This window comes from Elgaria multicarinata, chromosome 18, assembly GCF_023053635.1.
Source record: "Elgaria multicarinata webbii isolate HBS135686 ecotype San Diego chromosome 18, rElgMul1.1.pri, whole genome shotgun sequence".
Lineage (NCBI taxonomy): Eukaryota > Metazoa > Chordata > Lepidosauria > Squamata > Anguidae > Elgaria > Elgaria multicarinata.
Genome location: NC_086188.1, coordinates 22,711,873 through 22,728,736, shown reverse-complemented (window position 1 = coordinate 22,728,736; position 16,864 = coordinate 22,711,873). Strand labels below are relative to the sequence as shown.

At 50.4% G+C, this 16,864-nt stretch overlaps 1 protein-coding gene across 1 annotated transcript in view; it reads left to right on the top strand.

Annotated features, from left to right (window-relative positions):
• The window catches only part of BCR (BCR activator of RhoGEF and GTPase), a 139,798-nt gene that overhangs the window by 57,599 nt on the left and 65,335 nt on the right, over positions 1-16,864 (top strand). Inside the window, exon 2 of the mRNA XM_063144376.1 lies at positions 6,957-7,141. Within this exon, the coding sequence (XP_063000446.1) occupies positions 6,957-7,141 (185 nt within the window). The remainder of the gene's footprint in view (positions 1-6,956; positions 7,142-16,864) is intronic.

The window sequence follows — 16,864 nt, the reverse complement described above, 5'->3', positions numbered from 1 at the left end:
GGCACTGTGGATTGAGAAACCACCCACTGTGGATGGAGGTTTATGAATGGTCCTAGATGAGGTTGTACCTAAAAGACCAAGTGCGTAGTCTGGGAATCCTCCTGGATGCTGCACTATCTGGGGAAGCCCAGGTGGCTGCAATGTCCAGGAGCACATTTTACCAGCTTAAGCTGGTACACCAGCTGCTGCCCTTTCAAGAGAGGACGGAACCTGCCTCAGTTATCGATGCACTTATCAGCCTGCCTGCACTGTAAGATCAGCAAGAGAGGCTCTGCTCACTTGCTCACTTGGAAAGGCAGTTAGGTGGGTGAATGTACAAAGAGGAGCTTGTCTGCAGTGGTCCCCACACCTCTGGAATAAGTTGCCATCAAGGGTCTGCCAGGCCTCATCATTGCAGGCTTTTAAGAAGGCCCTGAAGATGTACTTGCTTCCTCTGGCCTTCCTCTGATTATGTTTTATCAAACTGGGTTATAGCTGCAATTGTGTTGTAGTTTCTGTCTTCTGCTGGTGTTAGTTGTTTTGTGGAATGTTTGCTGCTCTTATTACTGAAGCATTTTTTTAAAATGCATTTTATTTTTGTATGCTGACTTGGAAGGCCTCCTCCCCTGAAAGGTGGCCTATAAATATTTTAATTAATTAATTAAACAAATATGTTGAAGTCCCCTTATTTCAAGCCAGACTGTTAGCTAACGTTGCAGGAAACTCCCCAGAGAGGTCAGAAAACCATCTGCGCTCATCAGTTTCTGGGGGGCAGAACATCAGTGGTGACCCTCTCTAGTGAAAGCGGATTTGACCTTGTTTATCCATGCGTTTCCTAAAGTCTTGTATTTTATGCATAGCTGTCTTTAAAGAAATGGCTGTTCAGGAACTGGTTTGTTCAGAATGTGGCTGCCAGAGTGTTGATAGGCGTGAGGCAGGGGCCACATTAGTTGCATTAGCTACCAATTTGTTTCCAAGCTCAGTTTAAAGTGTTTGAGGCTTTGAATCTAGATGAATCTGTAAATTTACACTTACTGGGCTCTGGAATTCCTGCCTGCCTGCCTGCCTTGACAACAGCTTATGAGTTTTGGAGAAAGGGGCTTCAATGCCTGCCCCCCTCCAAAGTCACAGGGCAACCCATAAAGTATTGCAGGGCCCTCACCTTGCTAACAGTCTCTCAAGATGAAAACGATGTTTTGATATGGCCCTCTCCAACCTGGTGCCCTCCAGATGTGTGGGACGGCTGCTCCTGACCTTCCCAGGCAGCCTGGCTGTTGGCCGTGTGGGCTGGAAACGGTGGGGGTTTCTGTCCCGACACTTCTGGAGGGCCCCAGGTTGGGGGAGAGGGCAGCTCTTTTACGGGAAGCTTAGACAAAACGGTCCTGGCGGCAGTGAGGGCGGCACGCTGGAGAGCCTCGCCTGGGCTCGCTCTGCAGACATGGATGGACAGAGCACTGGGAAGAGGAACCGACACGCGCGCACTGAGCGTCGTTCGAGGAACTGAAGAACGTGGCAGTTTTGTAAACATGCGGTAATGGCCTGTTTTCTACTCTGCCGTCTTTGCTGCACAGCCCCCAACCACACAGCTTAGGTTTTAGCAGCCCCACACAAATTGAACCTCAGCTGACCGCCATGTGCTGCTCCAATAGTTTACATATCTCTGAAAGGTTGTGTACTGAGTTTGTGTTGCTGCCTTCCACGCAGGGTTTTATTTCTTGGTCCGTTGTATGCTGCCCTCTCTCTATATGCTGACACCTTAGTAAATACATTAACAAAGAAAAATGTGAAAAGCGGGTGGGGTGGGGTGGGGTGGGGTGGGGTGTGTGGCTGGCCACTGACTTAGATAGCTTTAAAATGGGATTTGATTACATTCGTGGAGGAGGAGGTGGTACTGGTGCTCAGCTGGAGGTGATCGGTGATGATGGCTAAAGCCCATCTCCAGGCTCAAGGGCAGACAGCTGCTGAATAGCAGTTTTGGGGGTGGGGGGCACCAGGAGAGGAGGGCGTCCCAGAAAATGGAACAGGACAGGACATAATAATCCACCATGATTGTAGTGCCCCAGTACTACACAGCCTTCAGTCCATGGTCTCAACAGACAGGCTGTGACTTCACACGTCTCTGTGTTTGATTCTTCAGATGACGCTGCCCAAATTGTATTAGCAGAGCCCTGGACATCCTCAGCACAGCACAGGGGATGGCAACCTCTGACCTTCAGATTAATTTCAAAAACCCTCTGGAAGCGACCGGAGTGCTGGCCAGAGCTGCCTCTTCCCTCCTTGGCAGCCTGCAGGCTAATGCAGAAGGGGGGGGGGAAGGGGTGGTAGCCCCCTCCACCTTGAGTCTGGCCTTGCACTCTGCTTGCTCCCCCCCCCGCCAGAATGCAGCTCCTAAACGATTGCCCCAAGGGAATGAAGCCCTCCAGGAGAGAGGTCCCCAGCCGCTTTGGACCCAGGGGCACCTCTGAGCACCACCACAAAATGGCTCACACAGAGGCCTGGCTAGTCAAAAGAGACACTGATGGGAAGAGAAACAGTGAGGCTAGATGCTGGGAGGGAGGGGGCAATAGCAAGGCAAAGGGGTAGAAAAGGAGAAGGAAGTGGGCTGGGGATGGGAGAGAAACAGTGAGGGAAGGTCTTGGCGGGGGAGGGGAGAAATAGCAGGGCTAGTGGCTGGGTGTGAGTGGGGGGGTGAGAGAGCAAAGTGAAAGGTCTGTGTGGGCAGAGGAATTGGGCGGGCCAGGAGAAAAGAAGACTGAGGGGAGACATGTGAGCAGGGTTCAGGTACATCAAAGAATGCCACAGGGAGGATGGTCAAGAACTATTTTCCATGGCCACAGAAATTAGGACCCGAAATAAAGATATAAGTTATAGCTACCTAGATACTGATTAAATATAAGGAAAACCTTCCTGATGGTAAAATCTGTACAACAGTGGAACAGTCTACCTACAGAGGTTGTGGGTTCTCCATCTCTGGAGGTTTTCAAGAAGAGGCTGGACAGCCACCTCCCATGGATGGTTTAACTGGTTTTCATGCACATTGCAGAGGGTTGGACTAGATGATCCTTGTGGTCCCTTCCAATTCCACAATTGTATGTTTCTTTCCTTCCCTGGCTGCCCATCAACAGTTGATCCACAGCAGGTGCAGGAACAGGAGGGAGAAACTGGTGCTCCAATGGGTTTCAAGGTTTGCATTGAACATCAATGGCAGAAGGGAGCGGAGAGCCTTCTGGGTGCTGCGGAAGGTCCTAACAGATGTGTGGCAGGATGGATGCAGCTTCTCCTGCAGGGCCCCTCCTCCAGAAACACGACCGCCAGAAGAAGCACCCGTGCTAAAAGGCCTTCTTACGTGCAGGCTAACTGTAGCAGGTGTGAGAGCTGAGGGCCCACCTTTCCTGGGAATCTACCCAAAAGCTGCCATTCAGTAAGTGAAGCAGGGGATGTCCTGAAAAGGGCAGGGGTCTTTCCTGGTAGGAAGTGTTGCAGTGGTCTCCTGCGAGATACCGTTGCCATCGGGTTCAAACCACGGAGAGGCATGTGGCAGCTTAAAGACTCCCAAGCTTACCAGGGCAGGAGCCACGCTTGTTTTTCTGCCTTTGTCGCAGACCAGATCCAGCGGAACCACTTCCTTGAACGTGAGGACTCTGGAGACACTCTTTGTCTCTTGTTTTATGTCAGACAAGCAAAACAAACAAGCAGAGCACAAATGTCTGCTGATAGAACGGACTGACAGGGCCGGCCCAACTGGTTCTAACAAAGGGCACCACGGGAGCTTTGGTTTCAGGTTCTTAAGAAAAAACGTTAACCCTTTAAAGTTTGAACATCCTCCAGCCCGATGAGCCTCACTTTGAGTTCATCTCCTTAAAGTTCCAGAGGATACAACAACTGGACAGGACTTGTTATAATTGTTCGGAATGGCAGACATACAGACCATGAGCAGACCCGGTTATCACATTCTTGGAGGGTTTCGTCAATTCGTCCAACTTTCCACATGTGTTTAAGGCATTTTATCCTCATGGATCAGGACCAAGTCATTCACCTTGAGCTCAGTGCTCCTCTTTGGGGAATTGCTGTAATGGGCAGGTCTTAATTCCATGACATAATTCCCTTCTCCAACTGTTCCAAAATAAATTCATCAAAGTTTGTTGATATTTCCACCTCTTGGAAAGGTTGTCTTGAGTGACATTTTTATTTTCCTGAGGAGGTAGTGTTGTTAACCTTTGCCCAACAAGAAAACAAGCTGGACTCAGCAGTAATGGTTCTTCTGTCTTATTCAAACAAAGGTCTTGAGTTCAGTGCTGTCAGTTAAGTTTGTTTGAAGTTCTTCATATGATAAAGCAGCTCTTCCTAGTATCTTTTTAAAGCAAGTCCAGACAGATCTTTCTCAAAATTGTCCCTACCAGGCTCCTCACAGAACAATGAATTTTGAAGTAATCCCTCTTTCTCCAAAGAATTCTCAAAATTTTTGTTTATCTCTTTGCCACCAAAGCCCTGTTCGAATCTGGATCGTCTCATTTGAAGGTTTTGGCACTACACTGTCCAGAGGCGGCAACAAAACTTAATGCTGACAGAAAACTTTCAACACTTCGATCTGAAATTAATTTGAAATGAATTGCTGTAGTAATAGCACATGTAAAGACAACCGAATATGCTTTCTTGAATAAATTCTTGAATAAACTCTTCTATGTACCATTTCCACATTGCACTAACCAATTGGAGATGGCTACCACTCATAACTCCAGGCCTCCCTTCACTCAACTTGAATTAGAAGCAGAATCTACACCTCACCCGTAAAGAGGGCACGGAATATATATCTATGCCACTTTGAATATTTCAGAAAAGGGTCAGTTTAGTGTGTGTGTGTGTGTGTGTGTGTGTGTGTGTGTGTGTGTGTGTGTGGTGTGACTTCTTGGCTTCCACCTTCTCTGTGTTCTTCTGTACTCCTTTAAGATTGTGAAGCTCCATGGTTTATCTTGTATTGGTTCTAGTGGGTGGGTTGAGATTTAGTTGCATTCTCCTGGCATCAGCACAGGTGTTCAAGAGCCTCCAGCTGCCTGCCTTCTCTTGGGGTGAGAGGGAGCTCTTGAGAGAGTCTGGCAGGGTGGGGAGCTGCCTGCCCTGGGCCCAGCTCTGCCCTGCGCCCCCGTGGTTCTCATTGCACTTTCTGTGCTGTTTTGCTTAGTGGATAAAAACTCCCAAATGCTGGAGAGAGAGAGAGAGAGAGAGAGAATAGTTTCAAGAGCGCCACAGCTATTATCTCCCAGGGTGAACGTGCCTGGATTTCCTTGTCCCACACTCTCCTCTGGTCACACAACGTTTTGAATCATGACACAGACCTGTGAGACCACAGGTGAAAGCAAGCGGGCCCTCCACAGGCTGCGGTTCCGCAGGCAAAATCCTCTTTTCGGCTCTGAATAATCTCTTATCTGTCTCCAGCCAAAGACTGGAATCCTCCTTACGAAAAATCAGGCTGAGTGGGGCGGGCGGGGGGGGGACTGTGCCCCTTCCCCGCCACGTTGCATGTGTGTTTGAAGAGAGCCCTTGGCTCTGCATGGCCAACTGGCTCACGCCAGGCCTGCCTTTGTCTTGCTTCTGCCTGGGGGGAAAAGCTAAGATGTTAACCGTCCATTGGAACCCTTCTCTTATGTTATCAGTCATTATCTACATGGCTTGAAGATTAAGGAGTTGGTGTTATTTGTAGATTAAAACAAAACTGCTGTCAAGCTATACATTTTTGTAAAAGGTGCCACAGGCATCTATTTGCCTTCCTATAAAGGAAAATAACACCCATCTTGTATGTTTTCCAATTAAGCATTGCCTGAAATTTTCATTGTAAAATTGTAAATTCTGTTGTAATTCAGCGTAAATGAAAGGTCCATTGAATTGCAAAACTGACTGAGGGAGGAGGGAGGAATGCAACAAGGGTCTTTTTTCTATGAACCCTGAAAATCCCCCCTCCCACTTTCCCTGAGGTGAGCCTCTGCCCGCCCGGGAATCTTTGAGTTTGCCCTGCTGCTCCCCATCGCAGTGGGCGCCTCCCTTCCTCCGTTCTTTGCAGGGGCTCTCAGTTGCCCCGACTCAGCAGCTACAGGAAGGAGGATGCCACCTCCGTACACGAGTGCCATGGGAGAGATTAGGTCCATGGGGCAGTTGGGGGAGAGCAGGGCAGTCCCTCTTGGTATTCCCAGAGGTGCATCTGCCCTTGGAAGGCGTGTGCACAGAGGGGAATGACAGATTGCCTGCTTCTTTGGCCTTCCGCCAGGTTGGGAAAGAACCAACGGTCACCCCGACTCAAACTGCAGTTGTGAATGACCACACAACATGCAGATTGTGCGGCTGCTGCAGAATTGCCCTGGGAGGAGCCCAAGGGTACCCCGGCGTCACACCCACCCAGCCTGCCCAGGGCCTTCAGCACAACCGTGTCCCGTTCCTGCTAGCACGGCTTTGTAGTTAATGGTAGCGGTGGGTGGGTGGGTGGGGAGCTTCCAGGCAAGGTTGTGCTCTGCCTCCTCATTCCTGGAGTTTGACAGAGGGGAGGGTCCAGGGGATGCCTGTAACCCTTCCATGTGTTCTTACTGTTCCACCTTTGGCCTTCCCACAAATCCGTTAAGGAGGGAAAGTCAGAACAGCTGTCCAATGCCTTTTGATTGGCAGCACTATGAGCCAGATGCCTGGAAGCACCCAGGAATGCTCTGAAAGAAGGTGTTATCTGAAACAACAATACAGTCACTGGAAAGAAGATTGTGTGGGTTGTCTGTATGTGTGTTGGTGCAAGTTTGGGAGGAATCGTGATGGTCTCCAGCAAACATGACTTCAGGAGAACCAAAAAGCCTGTAATGAAGAACAGGGCCATTGTGGGACCTTTGCAGAACAGGCTCAGACTCCCGGGGGGGGAGGGCAGGGAGCAGCAGAGCGTGTGGTGGGCTTGCCTCCAGGCAAAGAGTCCTCTCTGCTCACAGCTTGTTTCCTCTCCTTCACAGACCTCTCTTTCAGTGGGATGCCACCCGGCTACACCTACGATGCGGATAGGGCTGAAGAACAGCGGCGGCACCACGACTTGATGCCCTACATCGATGATTCACCCTCCTCCTCTCCCCAGCTCAGCTCCAAGAGCCGAGGCAGCCGAGATACTCTTTCCTCAGGGTCGCTGGAATCCACCAAATCTGTGAGTGCCTCTTCAGAAAGTCATGGGGCTGGGATAGAGGGGTTTGCCTGCACCTGTTGAAAGATACAACATGGGCATCTGCCTTTAGGAAGATGTTTGTGGATGCATTTTGCTGATAGGCAGGCTCAGTACAGCCACGTGTCTGCTGGGGCCCTGGGACTCCGCAGTTCTCACTCTGTCTGGATGCGCTCCGTCAGCCTCGGGCACCAACATTGCAGCACCATTCATGGCCAGCCTGAGTGCAGACCACCTGATCTGCTGGCGGTGTGCAGAGCCGTCCGCTCTGTCAGAGGGTGGTGGGGAGGGAGGTTGGCTTGGTCTTCCTCAGAGACCCAAGGAAAGTTCAGGGGCTTTGGGATCCACGTGTGGGCCAGCCGCTTCTGCTGCAGGCTTCGGGTTTACTCAGGATGCCTTGTGTTGTACTTTACATCAAAATAAACCAACCAACCAAAGACTCTCACGCTGAGTGGTTGTAGGGCGGCTGTGAAGGGCTGCCACAAGCAAGGCATACACCAGAGAAATGATAAATGGCTGGTTTGTATGTTCAAGTCATGGGCTGTGGTGCGTGCGGGTGGCCATTTTGAATATTCAAGCTGCAACCACGGTTTGTTGTTGTCGTTCAAACCTAGCGAGACTTGTTGTGTCGGCTGAACAAACCACCCACAACCCTAAAACAGCCCATGGGTTCTGGGTAGTTTGTTAACCACACCAACAGTCCACCCTCGACAGGTTCAGACTACACAACAAGCCGTGACCACAGCCTGACTAGTCACAATGGCCACCCGCACGTGCCACGGCCCACTGTACTTGAATATTTGGTTGTGGCTTGAGTATTCAAAAGTTGACTGGCATGTGGTGGTGCGGCCCAACGTGTTGTTGTTGTTGTTGTTGTTGTTGTTGTTGTTGTTGTTATTATTATTATTATTATTATTATTATTATTATTATTATTCTGTGTGGTCTCTGTGCATCACACACTATGGGCTTTTGCGCCTGCGCAAGACCAGTGTCGGGAGCTTCAATAGCTGAGTATGATTTTTGGCGGGATCCCCGCCCACCATCCTACTGCGCATGTCCAGGGGGTCCCGCCATGCTCCTCAGTTCTCTTTCGACCGCGCTGCTACCAGCACGTCCGGAGCTTCGCTCGTCTTCAAAGAGAATATTAGCTGAGATTCTTACCTTATCTTATTCTTATCCTTCCTTTCTTCTTGTTTTCTCTTTTTTCTCCTTATTCTTCCTAAAAAAAAAAAACTGTTAGTCTTCATTATTCTTTACTTTCGGTTTCTATTCTAATGTCTGACTCTAACAAAGGACCATTTAAAAGATGCCTTTCCTGTAATGGAAAGGTCCCTCTTTCTGATGGACACTCTTTGTGCCTCTTATGTTTGGGAGAGTCGCACATCGTTGAAGCCTGTTCGTGCTGCATGAAGCTATCCAAACAGTCTCGACGAAATAGAGCTGATCGACTGAAAGCTCTACTTTGGAAAAAGGCCCTTGAATCGGTTCATGAACCAATTCCGCAGGCCTCGACATCGACTGCCCTGCCCCTATCTCCTATCATGGAACAACGGGCAGCTACGGGCAAGAAATTCCATACCTTTGTAGCAGCTAAAAAGCTCTCAAAAAGGGCAAGGGATCATAAAGCGGAAAGCGGAAAGCAAAAGAAAAAACCTCGCCGAGAAAAGTCGCCTCCGCCGCCACCGACATCGCCGCCACTCCCTTCGGTACCGTTGCCTACGGCATTGATGTCAGAAGGTGAACTCCGGGATTCCCCATTATCGTCTAGGGCCATTCCATTGGCACAACCAGTTCCACAACAACCTCCCGAGCAAGAGGTTTCAACCCAAGCGGCCACTCGCCCTCCTTCTTACAGATCACGCTCACCATTACGTGACTGGGACTCCGAGTCAAATTGGTCCATACTAGGTCCACGCGACTCGTATCATCATCGACCGAGAACCTGATCGCCGTCGGGGTCAAGAGTTTACCGCGGCATACCACCGTTCTCCATATCATGAACGACCAGTTCCGCGTACGCAATCTCCACCACCTCCGCCGGTACCTCCCAGATTTGCATCACTACAACGCTCCCTGCAAATACAGCAACGACGCCAGGATCGGCGTAGATCACCCTCTCCTTCCGATGACTATCAATCTGATTCATCTTTGGTCGTATTGGTACCGAGATCGGTACCATCACCAACTGACACTGTCAATACAACTCAACACGTGTCTCCTTCCGACGACACCGACCATTTCACAGAGCAAATCGTTCGCATGGCCCAATCTCTCGGCATAGATGCCCAGCAACCGTCCGATGACGTTTCTGACCCTATCTTTGACTCCGCTTATCCGGATAGTACACCTCCGGTGTCGATACCGATCTTCCCGAGTCTTCTGCATATTGCTCGACAGTCCTGGAAGACACCAGCCACTCTCGGTACCACATCTAGATGACTCGAGAGTCTCTATAGGGTGCAGGAAAAAGACGCTTCCTTTCTCTTTAGCCACCCTAAACCTAACTCCGTCATTGTTGAATCCTCACAAGGCCTCTCCACTAAGGCCCACGCTACGCCTTCCAACAAGGAATCTCGTAGACTCGACATAATAGGCAGACGGTTATATTCTTCTGCGGCTCTTACTATTAAAGTAGCCAACTATACTGCCCTCATGGCACGCTACCAGATATTTCTCTGGGACAAAATGGCCTCTCTGACATCACACCTTCAAGGTGACCAAGAGAATTCGCCCAACTCTTCCACACCGAGGCAGCTAAAATTTCCCGTCTCCAACTCAACGCGTCTCGTCATCTCACTGACTGCGCCTCCAAGTCTATGATCAGTTCCGTCGTCCTCCGTCGCCATGCTTGGCTTCGTGCTGCCGGTTTGACCCCTGAAACCCGCTCGAGGATCGAAGACCTTCCGTTCGACGGGGAAGGGCTATTCAATTCCACCACCGACAAAGCGATGGATACCATTCAAAAAGCTCACCTCACGGCACGGAAAATGGGAATTTCCCAACCCTCTTTCCTTCCGTCTTATAAAAGGAAGTGGCACCGCCCACAATCCTCCTTTTGATCGAGGTACCAACACCAACAACAACATCATGATAAATTTAACTGCTACCAGCAGCAATTCAACCAACCTAAACGACAAATGCCTTCTCCATGATTCCGTCAGCCTCGTTCAAAATCGGATGCTTTTCCCAAACGTCGTCTTTGACAACCACTCTCCTCCACTACTACCAATTTTCGGCTCCAGATTAAAACCATTCTACCACGCCTGGTCCAACATAACAAACGACTCCTGGGTTCTCACCATAATCTTAACAGGTTATCACCTCGAACTCCAAGACATTCCACCTCTCGGTACCGTAAAAGTTACTTCCCCATCACAACCTCTCATAGACGAATCGCGCCTCCTCCTCAGCAAAGGAGCCATCTGCAAAGTCTCTACCAACATCACCCGAGGATTCTTTTGGTACTTTACCGTACCAAAAGCCGACGGCGGACTGCGCCCGATTTTGGACCTCAGAAATCTCAATACATACATTCAACCAAGAAAGTTCAGAATGACCACATTGGCTTACATCCTTCCCCTTCTCAGAGAAAACTACTGGTTCACCTCTATCGATCTAAGGGACGCGTATTTTCACATTGCAATCCACCCGTCCCACCACAAACTTCTCCGTTTCGCCATCGGGGCCGACGTTTTTCAGTTTACAGTTCTTCCTTTCGGACTCTCCTCTGCTCCAAGGGTATTCACAAAATGTGTGGCACCAGTATGCGCACATCTTCGCACCCAAGGAATCACAGTCTTTCCTTATCTCGACGACTGGCTTTTGACAGTTCCTCCCCATCAACAGCACGTCGAGACACCACATACACCCTCGACCTTCTTGCCTCTCTAGGCCTCTGTGTCAACAACGAAAAGTCAAACCTCCTTCCCTCCCAACACATCTCCTTTATCAGCGTCGACATAGACTCGGTAACCTCCACAGCATATCTACCTCGAAAACGACTACTAACCCTCATCGCTCAAACACACACAATTTGTCGTCGACCTTTTCCAACGGTCTGGGCAATTCAACGCCTCCTCGGCCTCATGGCATCCACCGTATACGTCGTACAGTGGGCTCGCCTACGAATGCGTCCTCTCCAAGCGTACCTCATACGCTCCTACAACGGCACAACCGATCCACGGCGAACCCGCCTCATCATTCCACCAGACGTTCATGCCTCCCTACTCTGGTGGACTCAACCACGCAATCTCCGCCAAGGCATGCCTTTTCGACGACCTCAACCAGACATCACCATCACTACCGACGCGTCCAACCTCGGTTGGGGCGCCCACACCGATCACTTCAACACCCAGGGCAGATGGTCCACCAACGAGCACAAGCTGCACATCAATGCCCTCGAACTCTTAGCGGTATACAAAGCAATCGTCGGCTTCGAGCCGAACATCCAACACAAGCACGTCTTGATCCTGTCTGACAACACTTCGGTCGTATGGTACCTCAACAAACAGGGAGGGACACGCTCCACCACACTCCTCAACATAATACTCAACATCTTCAATTGGGCAATTCCCAACAACATTTCAATAACAGCCATCCACATTGCGGGGAAATCCAATCAGGTTGCGGACACCCTCAGCCGCACCTTCTCCCCGACTCACGAGTGGGAACTATCCCAGACCATCCTCCTCCAACTGTTTTGCCGATGGGGAACCCCATCCATAGACCTTTTTGCCTCCCAGACCAACACTGTCTGCCGACTCTTCTGCTCCAGAGCTGGGCACGGAAGATCCTCTCTCGGAGATGCCTTTCAGATTCAGTGGGCACACACCTTTGCATACATATTCCCACCGTTTCCACTCCTCAACACAGTCATTGCCAGGCTGCGGACAGAGCCAATGACGGCAATTCTCATAGCTCCCTGGTGGCCTCGCCAGTCCTGGTTCGCTCCCCTTCTCTCCATGTCGAACCAGACCTACATCCGCCTGCCCACGATACCGAACCTTATCACAATGAACAACGGCCACATCCACCACCCAGATCTCCAAACACTTCGACTAACTGCATGGAGAATCAACAACCAGTGTTAGACATCCCCCCCAAATACAACACATATTACGTTCAGCGAGGAAACCATCGACCCGTAAAGCCTATCGAGCCAAACATCGCTGGTTCAGATCCTTTGCAATACAGCACAAATTTGATCCCCAAAACTGCTCCATCAGAGATGTCCTTCTTTTTCTAAAACACCTGGTGGATTCAGGTCTTAAAAATTCTTCACTCCGGGTTCATCTAGCAGCCTTATCAGCTACACACCCTCCAATCCAAGGACAGTCTGTTTTCACTCATCCTCTCATCAAACAATTCTTGAAAGGTGCAAAAAACTTATTTCCTCCAATAAAACACATCACTCCACAATGGAGCCTGTCGGTCGTCTTAAAAGCTCTGACGGCAAAACCTTTCGAACCTTTAGCATCCATCAGCATACGCCTCCTCTCCATGAAAGTAGCTTTCCTCGTGGCCATTACGTCCGCTCGTCGAGCCTCTGAACTTACAGCCCTTCGAGCCAACCCACCATATCTGTCTTTCCACCCTGACAAAGTCACACTTCGGCCAGATCTACAGTTCCTTCCAAAGGTTGTGACATCTTTCCATCTCAACCAGGATATCAGAAGAAATGCAGGTTGCTTACCTGTAAGCGTAGTTCTTCTAGTGGTCATCTGTGCATTCACACAACCCACCCACCATCCCCTCTTGTCTCGTTCAGGCTTGAGGTATGCTGCATTGTAATGTGACACCTGTCACACATACTGTATCGTTCATCATGATTGAACATATCCGTAGACATGCATGTCTATCTAGCCACATATTACTGTGTCAACATATATATATATATATTCATACATACACATTATTATACAAGTATGCATATATACATATACGTATAGCGATCCTTGGCTCTATTGACCGCGGCCTCAAGGAACTGAGGAGCATGGCGGGACCCCCTGGACATGCGCAGTAGGATGGTGGGCGGGGATCCCGCCAAAAGTCATACTCAGCTATTGAAGCTCCCGACACTGGTCTTGCGCAGGTGCAAAAGCCCATAGTGTGTGAATGCACAGATGACCACTAGAAGAACTACGGTTACAGGTAAGCAACCTGCATTTATTATTATTATTATTATTATTATTATTATTATTATTATTAATTGCATTTTTATACTGCCCAATAGCCGCAACTCCTTGGGTGGTTCACAAAAACTAAAACAATTCAAAGTATAAAACAAAAAGTATAAAACCGTGATATAAAATACACATTAAAAACTGATTAAAAACATACCATACATGATTAAAACATCTTTATAACATCCTTAAAACATCCTAAAAACATTCTAAAATTTCACTGGATAGGCCTGCTGGAATAGATACGTAGTTTTAATAAGCCCCACTGGGCTGCAGTGATCGTGCGAACTGGGCCAGAGCTGTGGAGAAGGTGGCCAGAGAGATGGGGACAGAAAGAGCAATGCTCCCACGATTTGCTGATTGATGATAAAGGGGTGATATGTCATGCATTATGATTTGCCACTAGTCATATTAAAATTCTGCACCAAGAAAAGCTAGATTCTGCAACCTGTTTCAGAAAACTGTTTCAGTTTGCCAGAGTTCAAGTTTTTGAAGTGTTGGATGCATTTTGTTCTGTTGTCAGTGGAGGTGTGTGTACATGCTCAGAGCTGTGCAGGGCACTGAAGCGCCACTCCAAGTGTGGGAATCCCGCTCCAGGGGTCTCCTTTAGCTTGGGGGATTTCCTCAGGGATTGCCCAATTGCTTTCAGGTTCATTGTCAGAGAGCTATGGCCTGGAAACACCCTTTCTTTCCCAATGAAAGGTGCTTTGGGGTCAGGACAACGCATCCTCAGCTCCTCTCTCACACCCACCCAGACCACTGGTCAGACGTGGACTGTGGCACCTATGCCAGCCAGGCACTGAGCTTTGCACAGGGCTCTCTGTTAGCTGTCCTCATTCCTATATTTCCCCCTGGGATCTGACCTGTGGGATCCGGTGCCACTGAGTTACTCCAGGAGAAGGGCAGCTCTTCTGTGCTGATCTGAATCCACAGAGGTCGACCTTTCCAGAGACTGTCTCTGCCCTTTGCCTGCCAAGCTGCCAGTTAAAATAACCTTCCCTGAGCACCTTTAAGAGGGTTTGGGGTGGGTGATGAGCCAAGCAGAATTTAACCCTTGGTTGTTTACGGATCCTACTGTGCTTGGAGAAGCACTACGCAGAGCAACGTCCAGCGAGACAGGAGCACTCTCGTTTCACTGAGCCGTTGTCCTTGGGCAGTGTGTGTTGAGCAGGGGTGGGGGTGGGGGTGGGGGTGGGGCAGTGCCTTGGCTTTCAGAGTTGATCACTCTTTGCTATAAGATGGTGAAGAAGAATCAGGCCACAACATTCTGCCCAGATGGATCTCTGTGTCCACGTTCTGCCTGCCGCAGGGAGCTTCTGGCCTCTTTCGCGTGGGCTTCAGTTTCCGAAGCCATTTCAGTAGCTCACCTTTCTTGTGGTTTCTTTTTCTTTACAATCCATCAGCTGCAGCAGCTTGAACATGAAGCAAGGCCTTTAATTTCCCCGGGGTTTGTTTCTGCAGGAGTGGGAGGGCGCATGCCGCACGCCTGCCAGCGGCAATGTTTGTCAAAGCTGTCCTTCTGTGTGTTGAGGCTCTGGCTGCAGCGCCTTCCTGTGCCGCTGGGGCAGCAACTCTAGAAACAACCTGCGGGGTGTCAGGAGCTGGTGCTGCCCACCCCCGTCCCCATTACATTTCCTTGATAATGGGGGTGGAGGCAGGGAGTTTGGGTCGTTGCACCGTGGAATCAAAGGATAGTCAAACCAGTTTGGAAGGGGCAACTTGGCGGTCCCTTTTCCTCCACGCTTTCCTGGGTGGGCTGTTACGCGGTGGCTGTGGCGGCAGTTCCAGGCAGGGAGGTCGGAGCCCGCCCAGGGCGCTTCCTGAAAGGGCCCCCCAAAAGTAACCGTCGGCAGCCCCTGTGCGGCTGCTCCTTCCCTTTGTCCTGAATGGATTTTCTGCAGTCTGAAAATAGACAGAAGCAGCAGCAGGAAAACCCAGGGGGCTCATGCTTGGAAGTTACCATCATCTGGAACCATCCCCCACCCACCCCGCCATGAAATTCAAAGAACAAGGCCGGGGTATGTGTGATAAAAGCCTCTTCTGGAAGCAGCCCCAGTACAATCCCCCTTTGAGCAGAAGCATTTCAGGTCCGAAAACACAGTGAACGCCCTCTGGCATGGGACACGTGCTGCTCCCCAGTGGGTCTCTTCAAGAGGCCTCTTTACCTCTGCCTCTCCTGCTGCCTTTGGTGCTGCCGGGGTGGGGGTGGGGGGCTCAAGGCACCCCTCCAGGGCAAAGCCCTCCAGGCAGGCTCAAAGAGGGCGGGGGGGGGGCGGGCAGGAGAGGCCTGGAGGCGGCAGGGGGAGGGATTCACGGCCCCCACCTTCCGAGGAGGCTTCTGTTGAGCCCGCCGCGGAAGCCTCCCAGCTCGAACCGGAATGTTTTGGCAGAGCCGGGCCGCTCTGCGTCGGTCGGTCGGTCGCGTGGGGAGAGGAGCCAGCAGTATTTATAACCACCCCATGGGGTTTGTGCCAACCGCTGCTCAGGAAGGGCTGGAACATTCATGAGGCAAAACCATTAAAACAGCAGAGGACCAGGAGGGAGGGAGGGAGGGAGGGAGGGAGGGAGGGAACAGCAGCCACAGGCCGCGGCGGCCTTGGGATGGAAGCAGAAATGGGAGTGGGGAGAGCAGAGCTGCTGAGGAAACGGGGGCGCTTGACTCCCCCTCGGATACGGAAGTCCTGTCGAGGAGCCCAGGAACGCCACAGCAGCCTGTTACACACAAGAGCCCCCCTCCACCGCCACCCCCAGTTGCGCCCCAAAGGAGCCGTCTTCAGGTTTCCAAAGGGGCTGGAGCAGCTGAGGGGCGGCTGGCTCTGCCTTGGCAACGGCCCCAAACCGCCCTGGCTGCTTCCCCTTCTCCCTTTCCTCCTCCTCAGCCGTGGACTGGGGAAGCGTTTTCAAAAGGGGGCTGCGGGGGGGGGGGGGGCTGCAGAGAGAAAACAGCTTCTCAGGCCAAAGCTACAAGGAGGAGGAGTGGGGGAGCCAGGCGTACAGGGCTACCTGTGTTCTACCAGGTGGCAGCTCTTTGAGACGCTGCAGTCAGCGGAGGTGCGGAGTGGGGGGCTGTGGACAAGGCGAGCCCCCTCCCCCGCAGGCATCCAGCTGGCCTTCCCTGCAGGGAGCGGGCAGCCCCAGTTCCAAAAGGGCTCCACTTGTACCGGCAGCCACAATCTCTGGATCCCTCATTTTATTTTATTTATTCATTTACAATAATTCTGTACCACTCCTCATCGGAGGATTTCAGAGCAGTGAACAAATGAAATCAAAGAATGAAAGCATCATTAAAGAATTACATTTTAAAGGAACAGGTGCAGATGAAACCACGGCCAGTCATTTATTTATTTATTTATTTATTATTTATTTATTTATTTATTACATTTCTATACCGCCCAATAGCCGGAGCTCTCTGGGCGGTTCACAAAAATTAAAACCATTCAAAGTATAAAACAACAGTATAAAACCATAATATAAAATACAATATAAAAGCTCAACCAGATAAAAACAGCAGCAATGCAAAATTAC